Source organism: Phodopus roborovskii, unplaced genomic scaffold (genome assembly GCF_943737965.1).
Source record: "Phodopus roborovskii unplaced genomic scaffold, PHOROB, whole genome shotgun sequence".
NCBI lineage: Eukaryota > Metazoa > Chordata > Mammalia > Rodentia > Cricetidae > Phodopus > Phodopus roborovskii.
Genome location: NW_026126563.1, coordinates 20,605,091 through 20,630,603, shown reverse-complemented (window position 1 = coordinate 20,630,603; position 25,513 = coordinate 20,605,091). Strand labels below are relative to the sequence as shown.

General features: G+C 37.8%; 1 protein-coding gene across 2 annotated transcripts in view; it reads left to right on the top strand.

The window, feature by feature from the left end:
• Trappc8 (trafficking protein particle complex subunit 8) overlaps nucleotides 1-25,513 on the top strand; it is a 74,039-nt gene that overhangs the window by 15,568 nt on the left and 32,958 nt on the right. The window contains exons 3-12 of one of the 2 annotated variants that reach the window (XM_051202066.1): nucleotides 4,817-4,906; nucleotides 5,313-5,487; nucleotides 8,133-8,286; nucleotides 11,326-11,419; nucleotides 13,150-13,403; nucleotides 14,262-14,377; nucleotides 15,981-16,131; nucleotides 17,279-17,379; nucleotides 20,085-20,190; nucleotides 24,998-25,129. In XM_051202066.1, coding sequence (XP_051058023.1) covers nucleotides 4,817-4,906; nucleotides 5,313-5,487; nucleotides 8,133-8,286; nucleotides 11,326-11,419; nucleotides 13,150-13,403; nucleotides 14,262-14,377; nucleotides 15,981-16,131; nucleotides 17,279-17,379; nucleotides 20,085-20,190; nucleotides 24,998-25,129 — 1,373 coding nt within the window. Of the gene's footprint in view, nucleotides 1-4,816; nucleotides 4,907-5,312; nucleotides 5,488-8,132; nucleotides 8,287-11,325; nucleotides 11,420-13,146; nucleotides 13,404-14,261; nucleotides 14,378-15,980; nucleotides 16,132-17,278; nucleotides 17,380-20,084; nucleotides 20,191-24,997; nucleotides 25,130-25,513 lie in introns of both variants that reach the window. The other variant, XM_051202065.1, reaches the window with a different exon arrangement.

Here is a 25,513-nt window from a genome sequence, read left to right as displayed (position 1 = left end):
TGTAAGTGATTTCTCCCTGGATAAAATTATAACCTATATTGAACCTAGTCCCGTATATCTCGATCCACACATCAATACCCTGCAGTCCTGCTTGGCCTGGAACTTGCTATGTAGACGAGACTGACTTTGAACTGACAGAAATCTGCCTGCATATGTTACCCAAGTACAGGAATGAAAGGGCTTGGGTCGATTCTCCAGCCCTACCCTCTGCAGCACACATAACTAGTCTAGGCTCCATTGCTGTGGCTGTTCTTGGTGGTATCCCATGACACTGGCATCTCTCAAATGCTAGAGACTTGTGCTGCAACTTTCACCAGTAGCCTCTGATAAACTCCCTTCCCAGCACTCTTATATATTTGTATTAGTTGATGTGTTTACACGCTTACCTGTTCATCATCTATTGTCTATTTCTTAAATCCATGCATTGCTTCGGATAGTCTAGTTTGAACTGCATCTTACTTTCATTAAAATATATATATATATATATAGTCCCTTCCTTAATGAGGCAAAGTACATTGTGTAGCGATGCTAGTTTCAAATTGAAATGGGGGATGACCTTGAACTCCTCATCTCCTGCTTTCCCCCAAGTGTTCCCTTGACTTGCTGAAGGAAACATACACAGGGTATCATGGATGCTATTTCACTTGCCAATAAAAAAGGAATAGTAGCGAAATAGTGATTCCATCCCAAACTATGTGGAAGCATTTTTAAGCTGAGAGAATTGTCATTAAGTGTTAAGGCCTTGTGTTAAACACAAAAGTTAATGAGTACCATTTCTCCTTACTTCCTACAAAAAACATAATTTGAAAAATATAACAAAATTAGTTTATTGACAGTTAGCAAAGTTAAAAGCAGATGAAGGAATCACACATTTTACAGGACCTCAGGAAAATGTGGATGAGGGGGAAATTTACCTGTTAACCTTACTTAACCTGAATGTGACCTGTCTGAAGTATGAAAGCACATTTTTGCCTTGCTTCCTTATGTACCTGTGCTTAGTGTCCACAGTGCTCATGATGTGTGTCTGAGTGTGTATCTTGCTCTTTTTTATTTAATTTAGTAAAAAATTACACATAGTTTTATATATAATTATGTTTGTGAAGTTCTGAAGTCAAATCATGGAACACAGTTGGAGTGTATAGTTCAGCGGTAGAGTGCTTGTCTGTCATGCATGACATTCAAATTTGATTCTTAGCACACACAAACTGTATGTGGAGGCGTACACTCACAGTTCCTGCACTTGGGAGGTTGAGACAAAGGGTCAGAAGAGTATTAATTTCATTTCTGTTGCTTTGATTAAATACACTGACAAAAGCAACTTAGGAAAGAATGGGTTTATTTTGGGGGAAGAAATGGCCTTAAGTCATTATTTTTCACAGTATCAAAGCAGAATGAGAAGGAAATAGGGCTAGCATAGAACACCTCAAAGCCCACTAATAAAGTGTTTTCTTGATCATCTAAAGTTTCCATAACCTTCCCAGACAGTGCCTCCAACTAGGACCAAGTATTCAAATATATGAGTCTATGTGGGACATTTTATATTCAAATCACAACAAGGACTTTAAGGGTACCCTTAGCACAGTGAGTTCAAGCCACCTTGGGCTATGTGAGACCCCTGTCTCAGATATAAAAACAAAAGATTAAACCCATAATTCAGAGAGAGTTAGCTATTCTCCATCTCCCTCCCTCCCTCCCTCCCTCCCTCCTCTCTCCCTCCCTCCCTCCCTCCCTCCTCTCTCCCCACCTTCCTCTCTTCCTCCCTTCCTCCCTCCCTCCCTCCCCTCTCCCTACCTTCCTCTCTCCCTCTCCTCCCCACTCCTCCTCTTGCCCCCCACCCCACCCCACCCTTTTCCCTTTCTCCCATTCTCCTTTCTCCTGTCTGAGAGATACTTGGTTATATTAGGCTTTTTTCTTGTGGTGGTGCTTGGGACCAAGGCGGGGCTTTATGCATGCTAGCAAATGTCCTACCACAGAGCTATATCCGTAGCCCACAAGTGTTAGGTTTATCTTTTCATTCAAATATAAACAAATGTGTATAACTTTTTATATATTTTCCACTTTCTTACACAAAAGTGCGTATTGTTTTTGGATTATTATGCATACAGTTTATTATGCATACAGTTTATTATGCATACAGTGTCCTGCCAGAATGTATGCCTACATGTCAGAAGAGGGTACCAGAGCTCAGTATTGATGTTTGTGAGCCACCATGTGGTTGCCGGGAATTGAACTGAGGACCTCTGGAAGAGCAGCCCATGTTCTTACCCTCTCAGCCATCTCTCCAGCCCATTTTATTTTTATTTGTTTGTTTATTTATTTACTTTTTGAGACACAGTCTGGCTTCATAGCCTTGCTTGGCATTGAACCATAGCCATCCCCTTGCTGCTTCTGATTTCCAAGTGCTGGAGTTACAGGTATGAGCCATCATGTCTAGCCTTGGCTGTTGCAGATTTTACTTTACAGCCTTACGGAGTTTCCTCTTTCTCTTTTAGTTGCACAGTGTATCATTTAATGGATGAATCATACATAGTTTATATAGTATACCACTTAGTGGATGGCTCATAATGTAGTCCTGATGATATAAGAGTCTTTAGCCCCCCCCTTTTTTCTTATGTTTTTTCTTTGATATAGAGTCATGTAGCCCAGGATGTCCTTAAATCCCTGGTCTTCCTTCCTCTACCTCCTAGATGATCTGTAGATCGTCACATTGAGCTAAAATTTGTTAATACAGATAACATGGTATGGTATGGCTGTTTGGAAGATCTACTACCAAACAGAAACTTGCTTGTATGACTACAGTTTCATTTTTGTTGTTATTTTGTTAATTTTTCAGCAACAGTAAAGCAACAAAGGTAAACATGATCAAAATTTATATATTTATGTAGTCATTTTTGTAAAATGAGCCATTTTCTGTGAGATACCACAAAATTTTTGGTATCTCTTCTCTTGGTGTTGTTAATAAATCAATAAACTTTTTAGCTGGAGATTTGGATGGAAGAACATGTTCTGATTGGTAAGAAATTGGTTTCCTATTAGGACAAATACATATAATTGTATCATTCATTCTTCATTTCTATGAAAGTTATAGTACTGCTGGGAATTATCTTAATAATGTTCTCCTTCTAACCATACTAAAAGTATGAGCTTTTTTTTTTTTTTTTGTAATTCTGAGACAGGGTTTCTCTGGGTAGCTCTGGCTGTTCTGGAACTCTTGTATGGCCTCAAAATCAGAGATTCAGAGATCCACCTGCCTCTGCTTCCTGAGTGCTGGGGTTAAAGGTATGTGCCACCAGTGCCTGGCTACACATGAGCATTCCTTGTAGGACATTTGTTGTAGTTTTTTGTTTGTTTGTTTGTTTTAACATTTGCTTGTTTATTTTGTTTTGTTTTTGGAACAGGTCTCTCTTTGTAACAGTCCTGGCTGTCCTGTAACTTGCTAGGTAGACCAGGCTGGCCTTGAATTCACAGAGATCTACCTGCTTCTGCCTTCCCAGTGCTGGGATTAGAGGTGTTTGCCCCCACACCTGGCCATAGTAAATTTTATATATATTTGGCTGACATTCTGGCACAGATCTGGCAATTAAAGGCCAGGGAAGGCTACATAGTGAGATCATATCTCAAAAACAAAACAACACAATAACAACAACAACAACAAAAATCAAAACTAAATAACAAAGAGCTTATTTGGCACCAGATGAGATATAGTATTTGCTTAACACAGAGTTTTTTTCTTCTACCTTTCTAGTCATTTATGCCTGGTACTCCATCCTTCACCTTAGGCATTATATGGCATGCCTGCTTAACCAGCTCTGTCTAGCACTCGTCCTTTGTCCCTTGCTCGCTCTCTCTCCTTCATGATACTGTTTGAGACATGATTTTACTTTGTCATTTGGGGCTGATGTCAGATTTTAATTCTCCTGCCTCAGTCTTTTGAGTGCTGGGATTAGAGGCATGAACCACCTTGCCCAACTAAGTAAGTATGTTTTTTTTTAAAAATGTAATATGAATTGCTAAAGAGTTGACTTGATTATAAAGTAATTATCTTTTGAAATTCTCTTTAAAAAGGCTTTGTGGGTCAGTGAGATGGCACACTGGGTAAAGGTGCTCGTTGCATACAACAACATACATATGTCTTGCAATAAGCACATAACACAGTAATAATTTTAAAAGGTTTGTTACAGTCATACTCAAGTCTTCAAGCCTACAGCATTTGTCAGCCATGCTCATCTTGACAGTTTGAGCCTGGTGATTCTTTGTGTCTGGAGCTGTATTGTTTTGTGCACTGTAAGATGTCTGATATTTTGACCTCTTTGCCTAAGTACCAGTAGTCACATCTTCTCTGTTGTGACAGCCAATACTTCCTTTCAGTACTGTCTAGTTTCTCCTGAGGGTAAGATCATCTTGGTGGAGAGCCAGTGTGATCTCTTGTGAGCAGGGTCTGCTTATGACTGTGAGCTGACTGGGATGATCTAAAGCTTAGTTCTACTCACTGTGAATCCAGCGAGTAGTCATACATGGTTCAGAAGTGACAGCTTCATTCTGCTGAACTGAGTAGTTCCATATATAAATGGATTTTCATGAATAGCTTAAAATATATATATGCTGTATATGAGATATATATTTATTTATACATATAATCTTTAAATATATGTAAATTGATGTATTTATATAAAATGTTGCATCCACAAATAAGATGGATTATGTTGTTTGCTTTTATATGTATCTTAATACAGGTAATAATACTTGTTTACTACTAGAAATTATCTTTTATAAACTGATTTTGCTGAATTCTAACCATTTTGCATGTTAATTTTAGCTACTACTCCATGGTTTGAGTCTTACAGAGAGACATTTCTGCAGTCCATGCCAGCATCAGATCATGAGTTCCTGAACCATTATTTAGCATGTATCCTTTAAGTCATCTGAAAGCCATACTTGAGAAGTTATAGAGAATGGAGATTTTTTTTAATTGGTAGTGATACCACATTCAGAATTATTTTGGATTTTTGATGTGGGTAGTTGAACGCAATGTGCATGGGGTGTATGCTCATCTGGGTGTGCAAATGTGTATGTATGTGCACATGGAAGCCAGAGGAAGAGGTCTCCTTTAGATGCTCAGGCAGGCCTTAGACCCACACTACAGTGCAGAGACAGCCCTAGCTTGCAACCCTCTTCCCTCAGCCTCCTGAGTAGCTGGGATTACAGGCCTGTGCTATGAAGCCTGGCTAGAAAAGTTTTCCTAAAATTTATAGTAATAAGGCAGTATTTATCATTGAGACATGTGATAATTTCCCTGACAGTATGGTTACAAGGTATGTTAGTGGCATCATCTGGTGAAGCTGAACCTATGGAACAGTTTTCAAAGTTGTCACAAGAACAGCATCGAATTCAGCACAACAGTGATTATTCCTACCCTAAGTGGTTCATCCCAAATACACTTAAATATTATGTGCTTTTGCATGATGTAACTTCAGGAGATGAGCAGAGGTAAGCATTGCTTTTACACTTTTAATTGTTTTAGTTTATTAAAAAAGGACAATCACTTTTTATTGTGTGTGTCTGGCACACACACTGGCACAAATATATCTGCATGCCATGGCACACATGTGGAAGAGGACATCTTTTAGGGATTGGGTTCTTTTCTTCCACCACAGAGGCCTAGGGATTGAACTTAGGTTGTTGGTGGCAAGCACTTTTTTTTTTTCTCTCTCTCTCTTTTTTATGTTTCATGCATGCCAGGAGAGGGCACTGGACACTTTTGGGTTTCTGGGAATTGGACTCAGGACCTCTTCTGGGAGATCAGTCTGTAATCTTAACCCATGAGCCATCTCTCCAGCCCCAGCAAGTGCTTTTACTTGTTGAGCTATGTTGCTGGCCCCTAAAGTGAATTCTTAGAAAATAAGCATAAAAATAATTGTGTGTTCATGGCTTTGGAGTTTACTTTGGCTTTTGTTTCAGGGTATGGGTCAAGTTAATCTTTTTTTTTTTTTTTTTTTTTTAATATATTATTCTTGGTATCTGATTGCCATTTGGGACCTATAATTTATAATCTTTGTTTTGAGCATAAGTGATCATTGACCATTGAGCAATAACCCTACCCTTGAACTACTTTCTAGTAACTTAAAACTCAGAAACAGAATAAATGCTGCTTGTGGAGTACTCATCTTTACCATTTAAAAAAAATGTTCAAAGCCCATTGGTTATTGAGTAGTATATGTAAAAAATAGTATGAACTGTCTATTAAAGTAACTTTGAGTTAGTAGAACATGGTTTGTCTCCCATATTGGGTGATGATGTTCAAGTGGCATTCAGAATTAGGCCAATGGTTCTTCATTTTTTATTAATTTTAATAATTAGTATGTGTGTGTATATCACAGCCTGCAAGCAGGGGTCAGACAACACCTTGCAGGGGCCGGTTCTCTTCCTACCATGTGGGTCTAGGAGTAGAACTCAGATTTCAGGTCTTCAGACTTAGTAGCATGCATGTTTATTCATAAGCCATCTCAATAACTCAGTTCTTAGGTTTTTAGAAGTATTATTTATAAAGTGAGCAGGAGTTTGACTTGTGGTACTTGAGTATGTATATACATAAGCATATTTCTGTATTTATTTACATTGTTTTATAACTCTTACTAACCTAGCCTTAATAGGATAGTATGTGAGTTTTGTTGTTTGCTATGGTTGTTATTTGTACAATATCAGCATTTGTTTATGAATAAGCCTTCAGATTTTCCAGTTGTCCTTCTCTCCCAAGATAGCCAGTTGACTATTTTAACTAGACTTGGGACTAGACTGATAGTTTACCTTTTTTTCTTTTTTCTTTTGAGACCCTGGGTTCAGTATTCAGCCTTGAAGGAAATAAAAAAATTACAAATAAACAAGCAGACTAACCTAATGTGACTAGAATTTAATTTTTCACAGTTGTACTATTAAGTTGTCACATTTCAACTCAGTTTTCTCTACCAGCAGCTAGCATGTTTAGTAGTTTTCTTTCTTTCTTTTTTTTTTTTAAACATATTTTGTGTAGCCTAAGCTGACCTCAAACTTGGTATGTAGCTAAAGATGACAAGTTTTTTTTTTTTAAATATGGAAAGGTTTTGATTTTTATTTGTTCATTTATTAGTTTGCGAAGTAGCTCAAGGTTCAGCTTCTCTAAGTTCTGAAAGAATAAAGGGTGATCTGTACAATAAGGGCTTCATCTGCTTTGCTATAATTCTTTCCTTTTCTTCCCTGTCCGATATACTTTTTTGGTATAATTTTCATTTATTAATAAATGGCTTGAAAAGATACTCTCAAATTATGCTTTCTGCGGATGAGTTCCCACAGTTGACAGCTGCTAATCTGTATGTTTGAAGTAGCTCTGGAAATGGGCAGTCTCCACAGTAGCCAGTATGGAAGGCTCTCAGATGGTCTGTGTTGTTAAGAAACTAGTTTTGCTTTCTGTAGTTCCCCCAGACGAGTTTGGCCACCAGAATTGCTCTTACAACAGATATGACTATCATGAAGAAAAGTTTTAATTAGAATCATGAGATTTTGTTTAAATTTTTATAATCTCTAATTTTCTGTTTTGCCTTTTTGGGGGCTATTATTATTGGGTTATTTGAAATGTCTGTAGTTGGGGCTGAAGTAATGCTCAGGGTTAAGAGCACTTGCCATTCTTGCAGATGACTCAGGTCCAGGTCTCACACCCACATGACAGCTTGAAATTGCCTGTAATTCGGCCCCAGGGTATCTGACACCTCTTCTAGCCTCTTTGAGCTCTTGCATGTAAATAGTGCACATCAAATCCATGTAGTATTATACACATTTAAACAAAATCTAAATAAAATAAAATCTTTTGTCTGGACTTACCAGATGTCTTAGTGGATAAAGGTACTTGCTGGTAAGGCTGATGACCTGAGTTCAATCTCTAGAATCCATGTGGTGGGAAGAGATCCAGCTTCTGTGAGTTGTCCTGTGATGTCCATGTGCAGTGTAGTATGTGTCATTTCCCTCCCTACAGAAGTAAATATAAAAACATGTAAAGGGGAGTAAATAAAAAAAAAAAAAATTAAGAGCTGTTGTCTTAAGGTCTGCTAAATTCTGCCTCTAAAGTCTGTCTAAGGTTATTACAAAGTTTCTTTTCTCTTTAGAGCTGAATCAATTTATGAAGAAATGAAGCAGAAATACGGAACTCAGGGTTGCTATTTGCTTAAAATTAATTCTCGAACACCCAATCGAGCATCAGATGAACTGATACCAGATCCTTGGAGTCAGTATCTTCAGAAAAGTAGTATTCAAAACCAGGTACATCTAAAAAATTGGAACCAAACCACAAAAGTTGTATTTAGTTAATGTCATAAAGATATGATTGTAGACTTTTATTAAATTTTGAGGGGTGGGTGGAGACAGGAACTTGTTATGTAGATTGGACTGGCCTCAAACTCCCAGAGATCCACCCATCTCTGCCTGTGTGTGGAGTGCGAGGATTAAAGGTGTGCACCACTAAGCCTGATTAGTTTTTTTGTTTTTTGTTTTCTTTTCTTTTGACATGTAGCGCAGGCAGGCTGTGAACTTGTTATGTCACCCAGGCTGTCTGTTCTTATTTCTTAATCATCCTGCCTCAGCTTCCCAAAAGTGTTGACATTTTTAACATGTGCTACCATGGGTCTAGAAGTTTTATTTATTAGCTTTGTAACTGAGTATAGTGGGTTTGCAAAGTCAAAATAGGCAGAGCCAAGACATACAAGAGGGGAGAAAAATGTCTTACATACAGCAGATAAGGTAAACAGGGGAGTCATTTCCAACTTTGATCAAAGGAAACATGAGGATTTCATTCAGGGCCCATTCCTAAGTGTTTTCTGTTGTGTTCCTCTTATGCTTGTTTATGGTCATAATTTAAAGAACAGATAGATGCAATGTTGGGCATGCTCAGCTCAGAGTCATGGAGCACATATGTAAAAGGTTAAAGTGATAGTCAGAAATGCCTGGCTATGCTTAGCTTGCACCATGAACTTTTAGCTGAAAATGAAGGAAAAGGTACTTCAAGGGCCCATTAACATAGGAGCCTGCCCCCACAGGTACCTGCCTTTCTTAGTGGCTAACTAATACGAACACTCATATGACTACTTTTGATTTGTTAGTTGTAAGCTCTTAAAGTGGTTCAAATAGCATATTTAGGTATATGATAGCATTAGGTGTTAGGTTTTTGAAAAGTGAATTATATACTGTTGTTGCAATAAACACCATGCAGAAAGGGTTTATTTTACCATTCAGTTCCTGAAAAATGAAGTCCATCATGGTGGGGGTGGTGTGGAAGCAGGGTCCTGAGGCTGGCCTGGCAGTCAGAAAGCAAGAGAGAGATCACTTTTCATCTACAAAATCTGCTGCAAGTGCTGCTTTTTCTCCAGCAAGCCTCAACTTCATAAAGATTCTAAAATTTAGCACCACCGGCAGAGGCAGGTGGATTTCTGAGTTCAAGGCCAGCCTGGTCTACATAGTGAACTGCCTCAACCCCACCCCACATCCTACATATTAACTAAGAAGGCTCATAGCCTGTTCTTATCATCCCCAGCTGGGGTTGCCTTCCTGTATGTAGGTCCACCATGCTGTTCTTTTGCCATTCTGTACAGCTTATAGGTTCCAAGTGGGTGGGTTTGCCCTTGTCATTTGATCTTCATTTCTTGAATTTTTGAGTGGTATTTCTTCCTTCCTTGTTACTTTCTGAGAGTTCTAACTCTCAGAAGTTGAAGTGAATAGTTGTAAAGTTTATTTCTTTCACAATGTTAAGTAACATTGTGTACTACTTGGTGGAGTCAGTGACAGGTTTTGTTTATTTGGTTAGTAAAGATTTGACTTTTTTAAAAAGGGAGTTTTTAAATAAGTGGAAAATATATTTTGTATAACTATTCTACTTTATTTGGTCCTTATGAAATATTTAAAAATCATTTTTAAAGTTTATGTAATTATTGGCCTAATAGAAATGTTGTTTAAGATTTTATTTTTCTTATTTTTCTGTCATGTAGAATTTTTAATCTAGACATAGTATCTACTATTTTACTCACTTATTTTTAAGATTTATTGTTGTATTGATTTTGTGTAGAAATGTGAATGTCTGCAGGCATTGAAAACCCTGGAGCTGACTGCAGCTACAGGTGGTTAAGAACCACTTGGTGTGGGTGCTGGGAACTGAGCCTGGGTTCTCTGTAAGAGCAGTGAGTGCTTTTAAATAGTGAGCCATTTCTCTAGCCCATTTACTTATTTTAATATTGGAATAGTGCTGGCTTTCTTTCAGATTATGTTGAAGGGAGATCTTTAGACATAGAAGAACCAAACCAGCTGGATGTAAAACACCATTTTTTTTCTTAAGTGAACATTTTTATTTTTATTTTTTTTAGGACCATACTCAAAGGTAGAACTGAAAACTTCAGCTCATAGTAAGCTGTCTAAGGTTGTAGGAGGAAATGCCAGCCTTGGTTGTTCAGTTTGAGAACTTTTAGCAAAAGATGGAGGTGTCAGAGAGTATATACAATTTAGTGAGAATCATTAAAGGTTACCATGTGACTTCTAAGGTAATGTTCTCACCTCTTGAAAACATGTCTTCTTAAGTGAGGAGCAGCTTGAAGACCAACTGCAGCTGCTCTTTCTATTGCTTGTGCATATAGGCTGTTCAGGAAAGCCATGTCAGTGTTGAATATAGAGAACTTTTGGTACTCCAGGCTAGTATACCTACTTTCTGAAGTCTGTCTGGAGGGGTAGTTTTCAGAGTTTCCTACCTGACTGTGTCTGTTGCTATTAAGCTCCAGCACTCAGAATAATAATATCTTATTTTTATTGGTCTCATGGATTAGTGTAGAGTTCAGGAGTGAACTGAGACTCCAGTGCCTTTCTAGAATGGAACACTGTGTTGGATATTTCTCACAGCCCTTCAGTATATTCAGAATCTACTCCTCCTGGCATTTTGCCTATGACCTGGGAGATTTTGAAGTTGTTCTTTTTCGCTATTGCCTGACTCTGGTAAGCTTTTCCTTTGCCATTATTTTTTAGGATTCATGGGTATATTTATGTGCCTATATAAATACCTCTGGGCGTGAATATTGAGATACTTATGAGATGTATTTGAATGCAGAAGTATTAGCATAGTTAATTGAGTATGGCAAGGAATTAAAATACAAAATTATGGATCATCATGGCAATATGATATGCTGAAATTAGAGGGCTAGAAGAGTATTACCTCAGCAAGTCATGAAGCCATATTCAGCTGTAGAATGATAGGCATTAGTGTATTTGGAAATATTTAAACATGATTAATTATATTGCTATTGCTTTTGTATTTTATTTTGCTAGGAATCATATGAAGATGGCCCCTGTATTATGACCTCCAATAAGAATTCTGATAGTAACTTGCTCTCATTGGATGGACTAGATAACGAAGTCAAAGGTCTTGTTATGCTTTCTCTAAGTTCTCTTTTGACTGAAAGTAGTTTTTGTTACTAAAGCACTCTAGCCTTCACAGATAAGGGATGGGGAAGCTTCCACCACAAACACATTTTAGTACGAGTGATTGAGTTTAGGGCTTTTCAGAGGCTAGTTAAATACTCTATCTCTGACATATCTCCAGCCCCTTTTATTTAAAAAAATTTTTTAAAGATTTATTTTAAATTATGTGTATGTATGTTTATGTGTGGGATGTGTCTGTGAATGCTGGTGCCAAAGGAGGTCATAAGCATGAGATCCACCCAGAGCTAGAGTTACATGCAGGTAGTTGTGAGCTGCCTGATGTGGGTGCTGGGAACTGAACTCAGGTCCTCTGCAAGAGCAGTATCTGCTGCTAACTACCGAGCCATCTCTCTAGCCCACCCCTCCTGTTTTAAACTTTAAGACAGGCTCTGACTAAGTTATTGACTATGCTTTAAATTGGGAACTTCTTCTCCCTGCTTCCTAAGTAGCTGGAATTTAAGGTATCTCTCTGTATAGCATAAGCTGTCCTTGAACTTAGAAATTCACTCTACCTCCCAGGTACTGGGAGATAGGCGTGTGCCAGCACACCTGGCTCTGAAGTCAATGTTTCTTCTGATTTTATTCAGTCCTTTGAATCCTGGCTTTTGTTGTTTACATTGGAATCTGTTTTACAAGAGTTGTGGATAATGAGGGTTAGAGAGAGGGCTCAGTGGTATTGATCTTCCAGAGGACCCAGAGTTAGGTAGATCTTAGCACCCATGCAGACCACTCACAACTGCCTGTATCTCTAGCTCTATGGGAACCTAACACCCTCTTTTGGCCTCCATGAGCTTCATGTACACACAAATAAATAAAAATTTTAAAATGGTTATTCCTGGGTCAATCAAAATGTTAATATCACATTAAAAAGGGAATAATGCTATCAGCTTCCTTAAAAAAAAACAAGAAAATGTAATATACAGCATAATTCCCCAAATTCATATGGTTTTTTTTTTTTTAGGACTATATTCCTTGGTTTTAAGTTGGAGTTTTGGAAATATTGGCTCCAAATTTTGTTTTGTTGGTCTTACTGTGTAGCCCAGATTGGGCTGGAACTCACTGTATGCATCTGAACTTGAGATTCATTTGTCTCAGATTTCCAAGTGCTGGGATTGTAGACATGTGCCACTATGTGCAGCTGTTGTAATATGAGACAGACTTTTTCTAAGCAGAACCCTCCCTGCTTCAGGAGCTATTACTCTGTTTCTCAATAAAACCTTGCTTGCTCTCTAAAAATAAGGTAATTTACTGTAACATTTTAAAACTAAGTTGCTTAGGTTCTTAAGTTTGTATGCAGGCAAGTTATTAACTCAAAGGCCTTAATTTAATTAAATTTTTTTACTGCACACATTTACATATGCCTGTGTGTGCCTGTGTGTTTCTGCATGCAGGTGCAGTGCCATGTGTATGTGGAGGTCAGTGAACAACTTGGAGGGAGGAGTCTGTTCTTTCTGTTCATGTGTGGATTCCAGGAACCAAACTCAGTTATCAGGCAGCCTTCCCTGAACTGTCTCTCTAGTTCAAGCCTTAAAATGGGAAAATGTTAACAGTATTTTGTCTCAGATATACACAGAGAGAAGGGGTTTGTCATCTTTTCCTTTAATGATATGTTAGTTTTGTTAGGTTTTATGTTGCCTTCTGAGAATAAAAGAGAGATTTGTTTTTCAGTAGATGGTTTACCAAATAACTTCAGAGTTCATCCACTTCAATTAGACCAGTGCGGCGACCCTCCTAACAGTACCGATGGCTCAGATCATGCAAAGTCTGCTTCAGTACATGAGACAAAGAAAGCAAGTACTGGAGTGATTCGTGGTGCTTGTTTAACACTTACTGATCATGATCGAATTCGACAGTTTATACAAGAGTTTACATTCCGTGGCCTTTTGCCACATATAGAGAAAACAATTCGGCAGTTAAATGATCAGGTAAGACTTAAGTGTTTGGGGTTATTAACCTTCAATTTAAGTCAGTGACTTTAAGACTTTATTAAAAGTTTTGTTTTATAATAAGCTGTAAAAACTGACTAAAGTTAGTATCAGTGATGAAATTTTATTTAACACTAGATAATAAGCCTTATTCATTTGGAATTTCAGTTTATTGGACAAATTATTTTTTAAAGACTTATTTATCAGTTCCAATTTTATGCATATGAATGTTTTACCTGCATGTATATATGTGTGCTGTTTTGTTTTGGTGGCTACAGAGAGCATAAGATGGCATTGGATGCCCTGGAACTTGAGTGACAGGTAGTTGGGAACCACCATGTGGGCACAGGGAACCTCTGCAAGGGCAGCAAATGCTCTTAACCACAAGCCAGTTCTACAGCCTATATATTAGACATTAAACTGATAGGCAAAAGAAAACCAACTGTTTAACCACAAGCCAGCTCTACAGCCTATATATTACACATTAAAATGAAAAGCAAAAGAAAACCAACTGTTCAGTTTTATTTTATGGGTAAGCGTGTTTTGCCAGGACACATGTATGTGCATCATATGTGTTCTTTGTCCCAGCAGAGGTTGGGGAGTGGGGATGTTGGATTCTCCAGAACTGGAGTTACAGTTGGCTGTGAATCACTTTGTTGGTGCTGCTAGCTGAGGCCAGGTCCTCTGCAAGAAAAACAAGTACTCATATCTGCTGAACCATTTCTTCAGACCTTAGACATTTTTAAAATTAGTGTTATTAAAATAATTTACTTACTAGTAAAGCTTAATTTTTTTGTTAGTAGAAAATACTTCCAAGCCTTTATATTTGTCAATATGTTTATTTTTTTTTTTTCCTAGCTAATATCAAGGAAAGGTTTGAGTCGCTCTCTGTTTTCTGCCACTAAGAAATGGTTTAGTGGCAGTAAAGTTCCAGAAAAGAGCATTAACGAGCTGAAAAATACATCTGGGTTATTGTGAGTAAAACATCACTATATTTAATTCTACTGCATTTAACTTTGTCTTTTGTTTGACTACAAAAACAGTGATTGTCTCTTTAGTTTCTTATTTTTTATTGGTCAGAACTTAATGATATCTAAGAAAGACACTAATTAAATTCTAATTAAAAGACAACTCTAATTGGACTTTTTAAAAAAATTATTTTTATGTGCATTGGTATTTTGCCTGTGTGTATGTCTGTGTGAGGGTGCCAGGTCCCCTGAACTACAGACACTTATGAGCTGCCATGTGGGTGCTGGGAATTGAACCCAGGTCCTCTGGAAGAGCCGTCAGTGTTCTTAAATGCTGAGCCATCTCTCCAGCCCCTTTAATCGAACTTTTAAATCAAGTTGTTTTTTGAGATGGTGTCTGACTCTGAGCCCACGCTGTCTTGGGACTTGTAATAATCCTATTTCAATTTCCCAAGCACTGGAATTACAGGTGTGAACTGCTACCATGGCTGGCTTTTTGGATGGTAGAAAATAAACTTTTCAGCCCAAACTACCACAGGCTCTCCCTATTCCTTCAGTTGCTCACCAGAAGACCCTCTTGCTAAAGACTCTGTGTACTCTGATTACAGAACACTGAGAAAGTAAACTGGAGCTGGAACTGACCAGGACTGTTTCTTCCCTGGTGGTTAGGTTTCCTTGTGCTAGAAGGTCTGTGTGTGTGTGTGTGTGTGTGTGTGTGTGTGTGTGTGTGTGTGTGTGTGTGTGTGTGTGTACACGTACTGGGGAAGAATTCATCAGTGGTCTTACTCAGCAGAGGGTGGTGGATGTCACAGTACCCACCTGCTAGGCCACATGTGCCATGAATGTTATAGGGGGTAACCAAATATTTTTCGGTTGGATTTGACCTGCACCGGAACTAAATACCATGGCTAGAATGGTGATAAGCAAAAACAAAAAAAACTCTTAAAATAACCCAGCATGTTATTTTACTTTAGACCTGTTTCTCTATTTGTAAGAAGATGAAGTTATATTGCGTGTTCAGTATTAGCTCTTTTTACATACTTTTGTATGTTACATACTTTTGTAAAGGCAATGTCTTGCCGAATTGCCCCATTTAGCCTTCAGCTTGGAGCTCTCCTGCTTCAGGCTCCCAAGTGTTGGTAAGCCACTATGCTGGCCTTCTGCTGCTGTTCTAAGACAAGACCTATATTTAGCAAATTTTGTTTTTTGTTTTGTTTTTTTTTTTTTTTTTTTATAAAATCTTGCTTTAATGAAAACTGACATGAGTCTATTTAGGTGTGTGTGTGTGTGTGCTTTTTTTTGTTTGTTTTTTTTTTTTTTTTTTGTTGTTTTTCCTGAGTTGTACATAAATAAGTTACTTTGTGTTAATCATCTATTTACTTCATAACTTGTTCTTTGGGCAGATGCTTGTCTGCAGTTGAGAAGCTTCTGGGGCTATAAGTTAAACGTATTAATTAACTTTTGGACTTCAAATAGTTACAATCTAACTTGATGGTAGAATTTTTGCAAAACAGATCAAATTCTTTCATGTTCTGGGTAGTGGAACAGCTTACTATACATTTTATGTGTGATGGTGTGATGGGCCATAAGTTATATATTTATGTTCTAGGTATCCACCAGAAGCACCTGAGCTTCAAATAAGGAAAATGGCTGACTTGTGCTTTTTGGTGCAACATTATGATTTGGCTTACAGTTGCTATCACACGGCAAAGAAGGATTTCCTTAATGATCAAGCAATGCTTTATGCAGCTGGCGCCTTGGTTGGTACTGTTTGTTTGTTTATTTTGTGATGTTGAGTATCAAGCACAGGGCCTCACATGGCCTAGGCAGTGTTTCCCAAGTCTTTGATTCATTTTACAAAGTTAAAATTGATTGTCTTCCCATCCCTTCCTTCCCCTTTGAACAGTGCTGGGCTCAAGGCTTGCTTCTCTTTTCCTTCACCCTCCTGTTAGGAGCTCCTCTTCATCTCAGTCCCATCAGGAGGAAGTCTTTGGTATTTAGATTGTACCCTCCAGCCATGCTAAATTGCCCTACAAGCCATGAGGTCACCTTCCTAGTTACTGGTCCAAGAATTTGTTTGTGCTTTTGTTACTCAGATGAGTAGGCTTCAGGAGGGCTGCTCCAAATCTGCTCCTCTAAGGTTTATTACTTTTACAATAGCTTTTATAAACAGTGGGCAGTTTCAGTTAGGAATGTGTAATGTTATAATAAATACACCTTATTTTCCAGCATTGAACTCATATAATTGCTACCTTTGTTTATCTAATTTAAATATAATATTTATCAAATGTAGATACAAATAGGAAAATTGTACAGCCATATAGTGAAAGTGTGTGTGTGTGTGTGACAACAGACAGAATATATGGTAGTGTTCTTATATAAATTTTTGCTTAAAACATTTTTACCTGTTAACAATATTGTTAGTTTGGTTTATATAAGTATGTGCTGATGTCTGCACAACAAAATAACCCACAACAAATTTTTCAGAATTCAACTTTGTTATGGATACATCAGGATATACCTTTAAATTACGCATAGCTCTGTCATCCTCTTCATCATCTTCTTCTCCTTCTTCCTCTCCTTCCTCCTCATGTAAAGACAGAGTCTCTGTTTAGTCTACTTCACCTAGAACTTACTGCATAAACCAGGCTAGCCTCAAACTTAATAGAGATCAGCCTGCCTTTGTCTCCCAAAGGCTGGGATTAAAGATGTGGACCATCGCACCCTGAAAAGACCAGAATTTTAAGTCTGAACAAATAGTTATATATTTTGGGTGTGCATTAAACTATGAAATTTATGCATGTATATTCTGAGACCTTCAGCATTTAAATTTATCGAGTGTTAAATATGAGAATGTTTCTCCTGAAATATTGATTTTTGGGTTTGGTTTTGTTTTTTCCCCTTTAGGAAATGGCAGCAGTGTCAGCCTTTCTTCAGCCAGGAGCTGCTAGGCCATACCCTGCCCATTACATGGACACAGCAATTCAGACCTACAGAGACATCTGCAAGTAGGTGACCATAATGTTTATCTTTTGCCTATTTTTGGACAGAGTTTGTATATATAAGTAGTAGTTTTTCATGCCTTAGATTCGCAAATGAAGTTAATTTAGTCAGACAATTTGAAGAGAAAATTGTGCTGATTAGCTTTTCTCATCAGCTCCTAGCTGCATTGCATTTGGGGATGATAAGGTGATACTTGCAGCATTAAGGTTCTGTGCTACACTGGGGATACTTTCTGTTGTGCAACTTTTTTATTTTAATTTATGGAAATTAGCCATTTTGAACTCTCCTTGTTAATTAGGTAGAAACATGAATAGTCAAGTAATAGACTCAGGGAAAAGTGAGAAGTAGTGAGTACTATTAGAATTCTTATAAGGAAACTGAACTGGGCCAGAAGTCATCTGGAGGAGGCTGTTAGGTTATTTGATAGGTAGACTCTCATGCAGGGTGGCTGTGGGGACATTTCTAGAATTATGAATTATAATAATAAGTTTCCTCAGTAGTTATGCCTGTAAAGGTCAGTTTGTGTATTTGGAAAGCGTTGAGAGATATATAGAAAGGGTTAGACATAAATCGATATTAGAAGCTTTAACTGTCATTTATTCTTTCTAAGCTGGAATTAAGGTTTATGTAGCAATAAATGAAAATTACTGTTTGAGTAGACAACATTATAAAAGAAGTTTTTTTAGTAAATTAATCAAACTTTTTTTTTAGTCGTTTCGGATTGAACACAGACTTGACCTGCTGAGTTAAGTGCTTGATGTTTCTGTTGTAGAACAGATGCACTGGAAGGCAGAGATAGACATCATTTTGAGCCCTTGTTCATGTAGAGGTAATAGTGATGACAATGCTTACAGTGCATCAGCACTCACAGGGCTGCCAAGATACCAGTGGGTAAAGATGATGTTGTCAAGCCTGACAACTTGAGTTGGTCCTGGGACCCACATGACAGAAGGAGAAAATTGACTCCTGAAAGTCCTGACTTCCACAGGAACGCTGTAATGACAAGTGCGTTTGTACCCTACATGCACACACACACACAAATAAATATGAAGTGCAAATAAAATGTAACAATTTACTCAAAAATTTAACAGTTCATAAAAGTTAAGACTGAGTAGTGAACATTAGTTTATCTTTTGTGTTCATTAAGGCAAACTTAGGTATTTAGGAATACCTGTTTGAAAATGTAATTTGTGGAAAGTCTGATAAATCATCAAAGCATTTGTTTGTTTTGTGGAATATGGGTCTTATTTATTCTAGGCTGGCTTGAACTTGCTATGTAGCAAAGGGTGATCTTAAATTCCTGATCCTCTGTCTCCCATTTCTGGAGTACTAGAATCACATGTGTAAGCTATGGGACCTGCTATTACTTTTTTCTTTAAAAGACAGGATCTCACTATATGGCCCAGGCTAGCCTGGAACTCACCATGTAGACCAAGCTGGTCTCCCATTCACAGAGATTACCTACCTCTGCCTTCCACATTCTGGGATTAAAGGCATGTTTAAGAGTAATAACCGCCCCTCAACATTTCTATTTATTTTATGTGTGTCTGAGTGTTTGGATATGGGCATGCCATGGCACGTGTATGGAGATCAAGGACAACTTGATGGGAGTCTATTGTCCACATGTGGGCTAAGAACAAACTTAAGTTATCAGACTTGGTTGTAAGCACCTTTACCCACTGGGTTATCTCACTCTGCCCCCCTCCTCCTCTTCCTTGTGTACAAAAATTACTTTATTACAGTTGATTTTTTAAAAAAACATTTCCTTTGCTACAATACAAAGGATACTGACAAACAATATGCTACATATGACTTGTTTTCACTTTTATGTTCTGAGAACATACCTTTAAATTGGTACAGGTTATATATGAACTATAAGTTATGCTGAACTAGACGAATGCTGATTATACTGTATAATAAGCCTTACCAATTGGTAGACCATTTCTACCAAAAGGAAAATGTACTTCTGTAGGTACCTTTATCCCTTCTTTGAGACAGTCTTATAATAACATAGCACCAGATAATCTTGAACTCACCAGCATTCTCCTGTCTCAGCTTCCCAAGTGCTAGTATTATAGATGTACACTACTGTGTTCAGCCTTGTATTTTGTTCTTACTTTAGAACTGTGTGATGAGAAAATGTGCTGGGCTGGGGCTGTAGCGTATCATTTGCCAGACCCCCCCCCCCCAGTTTGACCCCCTAGCATCTCTAAAGGGATTAAAGATTGAGGATTGCTTTTTTTTTTTTTTTTAAAGTCTTTTATTAGGTAGAAAATGACAGATTTTTTTCTCTTAATATTGGTCATTTTATAAGAATTTGAGAACAACAGCAGGGGAGACAGACTGGAAAGTACCGAAAGGGGATGAGGAAGAGATAGCCTTGCTTTTGAGTTGGGATCCAAGAGAGCAGGCAGGTTCTTCTGTGGAGATTGACAAGCATCTGCGTGGGTGTGGGCTTGGGTGGGCACAGGATGGGTTCTTAGAGAAAGTGAGAATATGGAGTTCAGAGCAAGCATGTTAGGACTTTCTTTGGCATATATCCAAAAGCTAGAAAGAGGAGTGGGCAGGCTTAGCTGTGAAGCTCTGCAAGCAACGCCAGGACAGATTTCTTACTCAGAATCGTCTGGTGGACTCTTGAATGCATGGTAACAAGGATGTGCTAAAGAATTCCTGTGATGCTGATTATTTTTCCTTGTCTGTTTTTGTTTAGGAATATGGTGTTGGCTGAAAGATGTGTGTTGCTTAGTGCCGAAATTTTAAAAAGTCAAAGCAAATACTCAGAGGCTGCAGCCCTTCTCATACGGTTGACAAGTGAGGTACTGGACTTGTAATGTTTGATTTCATTAGTGTGTAAAGAGGTGCTGTATAAAACATAAACTAAGGAGGGGCTCTCTTTTTTAGGATTAAAACACCACTAGTTATTTGTTAACTTCATTTAAGGTTTTTATTTGTTTTGTTTTGTGGTGGGGGGTGGGAGCTGAAGACAGTTTTTGTAGTTCATGATCGTTTTAAATTCTTAGCAATTCCCCTGCCTCAGCCTTGTAAGAAGTGGGAGTTCAGTCCTGAATACCATACTCAGCTAGTATGTCTCTTATAATTTGAACTTATTTATTGAACATTATGTTTTATGTTTGAACATTATGAGTGAGTTTGATGGATCCACCTTAGGTGGCCAGGCTTGTGACAAGTGTCTTTACCTGCTGAGCCTCTCACTGACCCTCTACTTCCCCCTCGGTGTCCATCACTGCTCTTCTTGCTTTGGCTCTCTGCATGTTGCTTCATATAATTTGCTGTTTGTGTCCTTCAGATGGGCCTTTCTAAATGTTTCCTTTCTATTGTCTTGTGCACTGCTGTAAAGTTTGGCATTATATTATACTAGAAATTATGTTTAATTTGTTACCTACTTGAGGTCAGCCTTGTACTTTTTTTTTTTTTTTTTTTTTTTTTTTTTTTGAGTCAGTTGTGTGTATCCCAGGCTAATCTGAACTATCTCACTCTAGAGTCCATGCCATCCTTGAACTCACTCCTCTTGTTTCAGCCTTGTGAGTGCTGAGATTACAGAGAGGTGTACTACCACACTCTCTTGGCTTTTACTTTTTTGAAATGTGTGTGTGTGTGTGTGTGTGTGTAATAATGTTCATGTGAGTGCAGTGCCCTTACAGAGGCCAGAAGGAGGTTTCAGATCTCTGCAGGTGGTACAGGCAGCTCAGCTGCCTGATGTGGGGTTCTCTGAAAAAGCAGTATCTCTTCCATGCTTTTAACTACTGTGCTATCTCGCCAGCCCATCTTTTACATTTTTAATCCTGATACCTAACACTGGGGTTTGCACATGATTATCTACAAATGTTTGTTAAGCTTAATAAATGCCTTTAAAAAGATTGCTCTGAGATATTGATGTCATATGTAATATTTAAAGTGTTTAGAAATTGGTATATGTGATAAAACAGATGCTAACTTGAATAAGTGTTTAGTAGTTAGTATATGTTATACACTGACCAACAAGCATGAGCTGGTGTGTCTTAGTTACTGTTCTATGGCTGTAAAGAGACATTGTGACCAGAGCAACTCTTTTAAAGGAAAGCATTTATTTGGGGCTTTCTTACAGTTTCAGAGGTTCAGTTGGTCCATTCCACGGCAGGGTATGTGACATGCAGACACTGGCTGGAGCAATAGCTGAGAGCTACATCCTGATTCTTACGCAGAGAGAGAAATTCTGGGCCTCCTGGGAGCTTTTTGAAACCTCCAAGCCCATCCCCAGCACAAATGTCCAACAGTGTTGCACCTCCTAACCTTTTTAATCCTTCTTGAAAGTGCCTCAAATACATGAGTCTGTGGTGGCTGTTATTTAAACCACCACACTGTGTCAGACAAGAGCTGTTTGCTAGTGTTGAATCCAAGCTCTGTGTGACTGACTCTATTTTAGTAGCTAATCTGATCTTGAATTTGAATGCTATGCTGTATTTTCCAATCTAGGGATATCAGTGAGATTTATGATTCAGGAGTTAATATAGTATTTTTTTTTTTGTTTTTGTTTTTAACCTTGCTTAAATGTGTTTGTCTTTCTATCCATATATATGAATAAAGTTTATTTAGAGCACATTGTTATTATATTTAACCTTGTTAGTTGTTTTTAACTTTATTTTCTCAAAATTCATAGCTTTAGGATATGGGTAGGAGCAGGTTCTAGTAATCTTTCCCCAGAATTAGGAATTTGCATGATCTGTTGGGCTTTTCTCCTCCCTTTTGTTTTCTCCTCCTCCCCTCCAGTGCTTGGCGTTGAAATCAGAGCCTCACAAATGCCAGGCAAGTGCTGTCCTACAAACTAAATTTCCAGCCAGCCCCCATTCACCATATATGTTTCTTATTAACTTGAGTTTTAATTGTATTTTTTATTTTGCTATTTTTGCGTTTGGTACACATGCCATGACATTTATAAGAAGTTCATAGAACAAATTAGTAGAATCATTCTTTCTGCCGTTAAATGAGTTTTTTGGGGGAAAAAAAAAATGGTTGTGAAGTGTTGGTGACCATTTTTTTTCCTGCAAAGCTATCTCATCAAAGCCGTCTTTGTAATAACTTGATAGTAAAGACTTGAGAGTCATAGTATGTTTGAAGCCAGTAGTCTGTGTCTAATTTTGTTTTAGCTTAATTTATGATATGAACTTAAGATCTTTCTTGAATTACTTAGTCTTATGGTGTTAAATTTGAGATTGCTAGATTTATTATGTGAGTTCTCAACTGCACTGTACATTGAGTCACTTAAAGACCATTACAGATTTCTAGAGAACATCCTTTACGTAGGATATCCAGGATTGGTACCTATACAAGTATTGCAGCTGAATGAGTTAAGTGTGAATGAAAGTAAGTGTGTGTGTGTGTGTGTGTGTGTGTGTGTGTACACGTACACATGTATACATGTGTACCACATGTATGTGTATGTGTGTATGCTCAGAGGCCAGAATTGTTGGATTCCCATAGAACTTGAGTTAGTTCTATGGTTGTGAACTTCCTGACATGGGTGCTGGGAACTGTACTTAGGGTTCTTGTACGAGCAGTACATACATACTCTTGATGGTTGAGCCATCTCTCTGGCTCCATAAACCTGAGTTCTTAGCCTCCGTTAATGTAGTATGGTTTTGGCGCTGATTTGTCTGCAATGATTAGACTTTGAGATACATGCATAGTTTTCATTAACTTCTTATTTCTACTTCCAGAAATTTGTGTAATAAAAGTATTTAGATAATTACTAAGAAGTTTATAATTTGATAATTATTTTTTATGACAAGAGGCAGGGGGATTGTGGGTTTGACCAGCTGGGGCCATCCAGAGTTCTAGATCAGCCTTAAGCTATTTAGTGAGATCTTGTCTCAAGAAGTAAGAGCAGAAATTGTAACTCAATGGTAGAGAACACTTGCCTAGCTCCAGGTTCAATTCCCAGCAATACATGAACATACGTACATGCTCATATACATATGTGCATGCACACCAGAAATTATATTTACTAAATCTTTTGTTGGTAGTAGCAAAAAATTTTAAAAAAAGTATGATTAATTGGTGACTATAAGTTATATTTTTACATATTAGAAAGTAATACTTATTTAGAAGAAATGAAATATGTAGTTTAAAAAAAGCAAAGTATTGTATGTACTGCCACTTGTATATTAAAAATGTTTTCTTTTTCCATACATGCATGTTCTGCACATAAGCACTCTTAGAAAGAGAGCACCAAATTGGAAACAATCCTAAGCAAATGAGTTGTAGAATGGGATGCCAAAGATGTTTGGTTTTTTGTATACTTACTTTGAATAAATAAATGTATTAATATGGGGGGGATGGAATTGTGGTTCAGGGGTTAAAAGCACATATTATTCTTACAGAGAACCTGAGTTTGGTCCCCAGCACCAATGTTGGGCAAAAGATGCCTCTGGCCTCTGTGTCTGGCACTCGTGTACATAGTCACACACATGTGCATCTATATTTGTATTTTAGTAATTTTTCTTAGAAAAGCCTTTCCTGAAATCTAAAAATGCAAGCCCCTAAGATTATCTAATTAATTGCTTTGCATCCTTGTTAGAACCATTTGTTAATTATAAATTCCTGACATTTATTCCCACCAGCTTTTCATTGTGAATTCTTAGAGCAGACATTTGAACATTTAGTTTTGGTGTAAAGTAATAATAGCTGCTGTTTGCTGTGTATCTTCTGCATGGTCTCCTCAGATCTGCTGCTGCTTTAAAAAGACTCCTGCAAAGATAGTTTATAATAGGGCCTGTTGGATGTAACTTATTTGTTGAAACAATTGCATTTAAGAGTCTTCTGTTTTCAACTTTCCATGGGCAAAATAATGGCAGCAGAACACATGGAAAGGCTTGTTAATTCAGCTTGAGGCTGAGGACTTAGAGGAAGTGTTGGGGAAAAGTTGATTATCATCACTTTCTCCCTGATCCCTGAAGTGATGGCTTACCAGGAAGGTATGCTGTGAGGATGAATTGTTGCAGCTCCTGGGCAGTCAGGGTTAGGCAAATGAAACTGCTTGTAGTTGTCCTGTTCCTGGCATACAAAGCCTGGGATCTTGTTAATGAAAAGCAGGCATTAGCCTTTCAATATTACATTAAAAATTGAGGATTCCTTTAAATAAATGTTCTTTAAAGAGGATAAAGTCATAAATTAGCTTACATAATAATCTACACATAACCTAGCCTATATTCTTTGGGGAAAGATACATTAAATATGTTATTAGTCACCAGATAATATCTAGGACAAACTAGATTGATAGAACTGTTTTTCTGTGTTTTGTGGTTTTTAGTTTATCTTTAATTAGAATACCTGTATTCAGTTCTCAGTTTAACTGCTCAGAAGGGATTGAAGTTATTTAGCAATTTATTATACAGTACACATCATAATTGGCCGTTTGGCTTTTATTAGAAGGAACAATAACAAAAAGTCGGTTTTGGGGAATCTTTTTAAACAGAATGTGTGCTGCTTGGAGGAAAAATTGAGATTGGTTGGCCCTTTTATCTCTGCCCTCTTCTCAACCAAGCTACACATTGACTGTGTTGTATACTAGGAAACAGAAGCTTTCACTTTTGTGATGCTAACCATTTTTTGTTTGCACATTCACAGGATTCTGATCTCCGAAGTGCACTTCTTTTGGAGCAGGCCGCTCATTGCTTCATAAACATGAAGAGCCCCATGGTTAGAAAATATGCTTTTCACATGATCCTGGCGGGCCATCGGTTTAGTAAAGCAGGGCAGGTAAGCATATTTTGTTTAAAAGGTGTTGGCAGCTGGAAAGATGCTCAGTAAAGAGCTTTTGCTGCTCTTCCAGGGGATCCGAGTGGGATCCCAGCACCCACATTGAGTAATTCACAGCTGCCTGTAGCTTCAGAGGATCTGATATCCTTTCCTGGAATACCAGGGTGCCTGCACTTACCTGTGAACACAAACCCACATATACATACATAATTAAAAGTAAAAACAAGTCTTTTTAAAAAGATTTATTTTTTCATTTATTTGTAAAGTGTATTCTTGTGAATTTTGTTGTTGGTTTTTGAGGCACGTTCATACAGTGTAGCCCTGGCTGGCCTCAAACTCAGATATCTGCCTCCTAAGTGCTGAGCTTCTTGCCACATTTTTGTA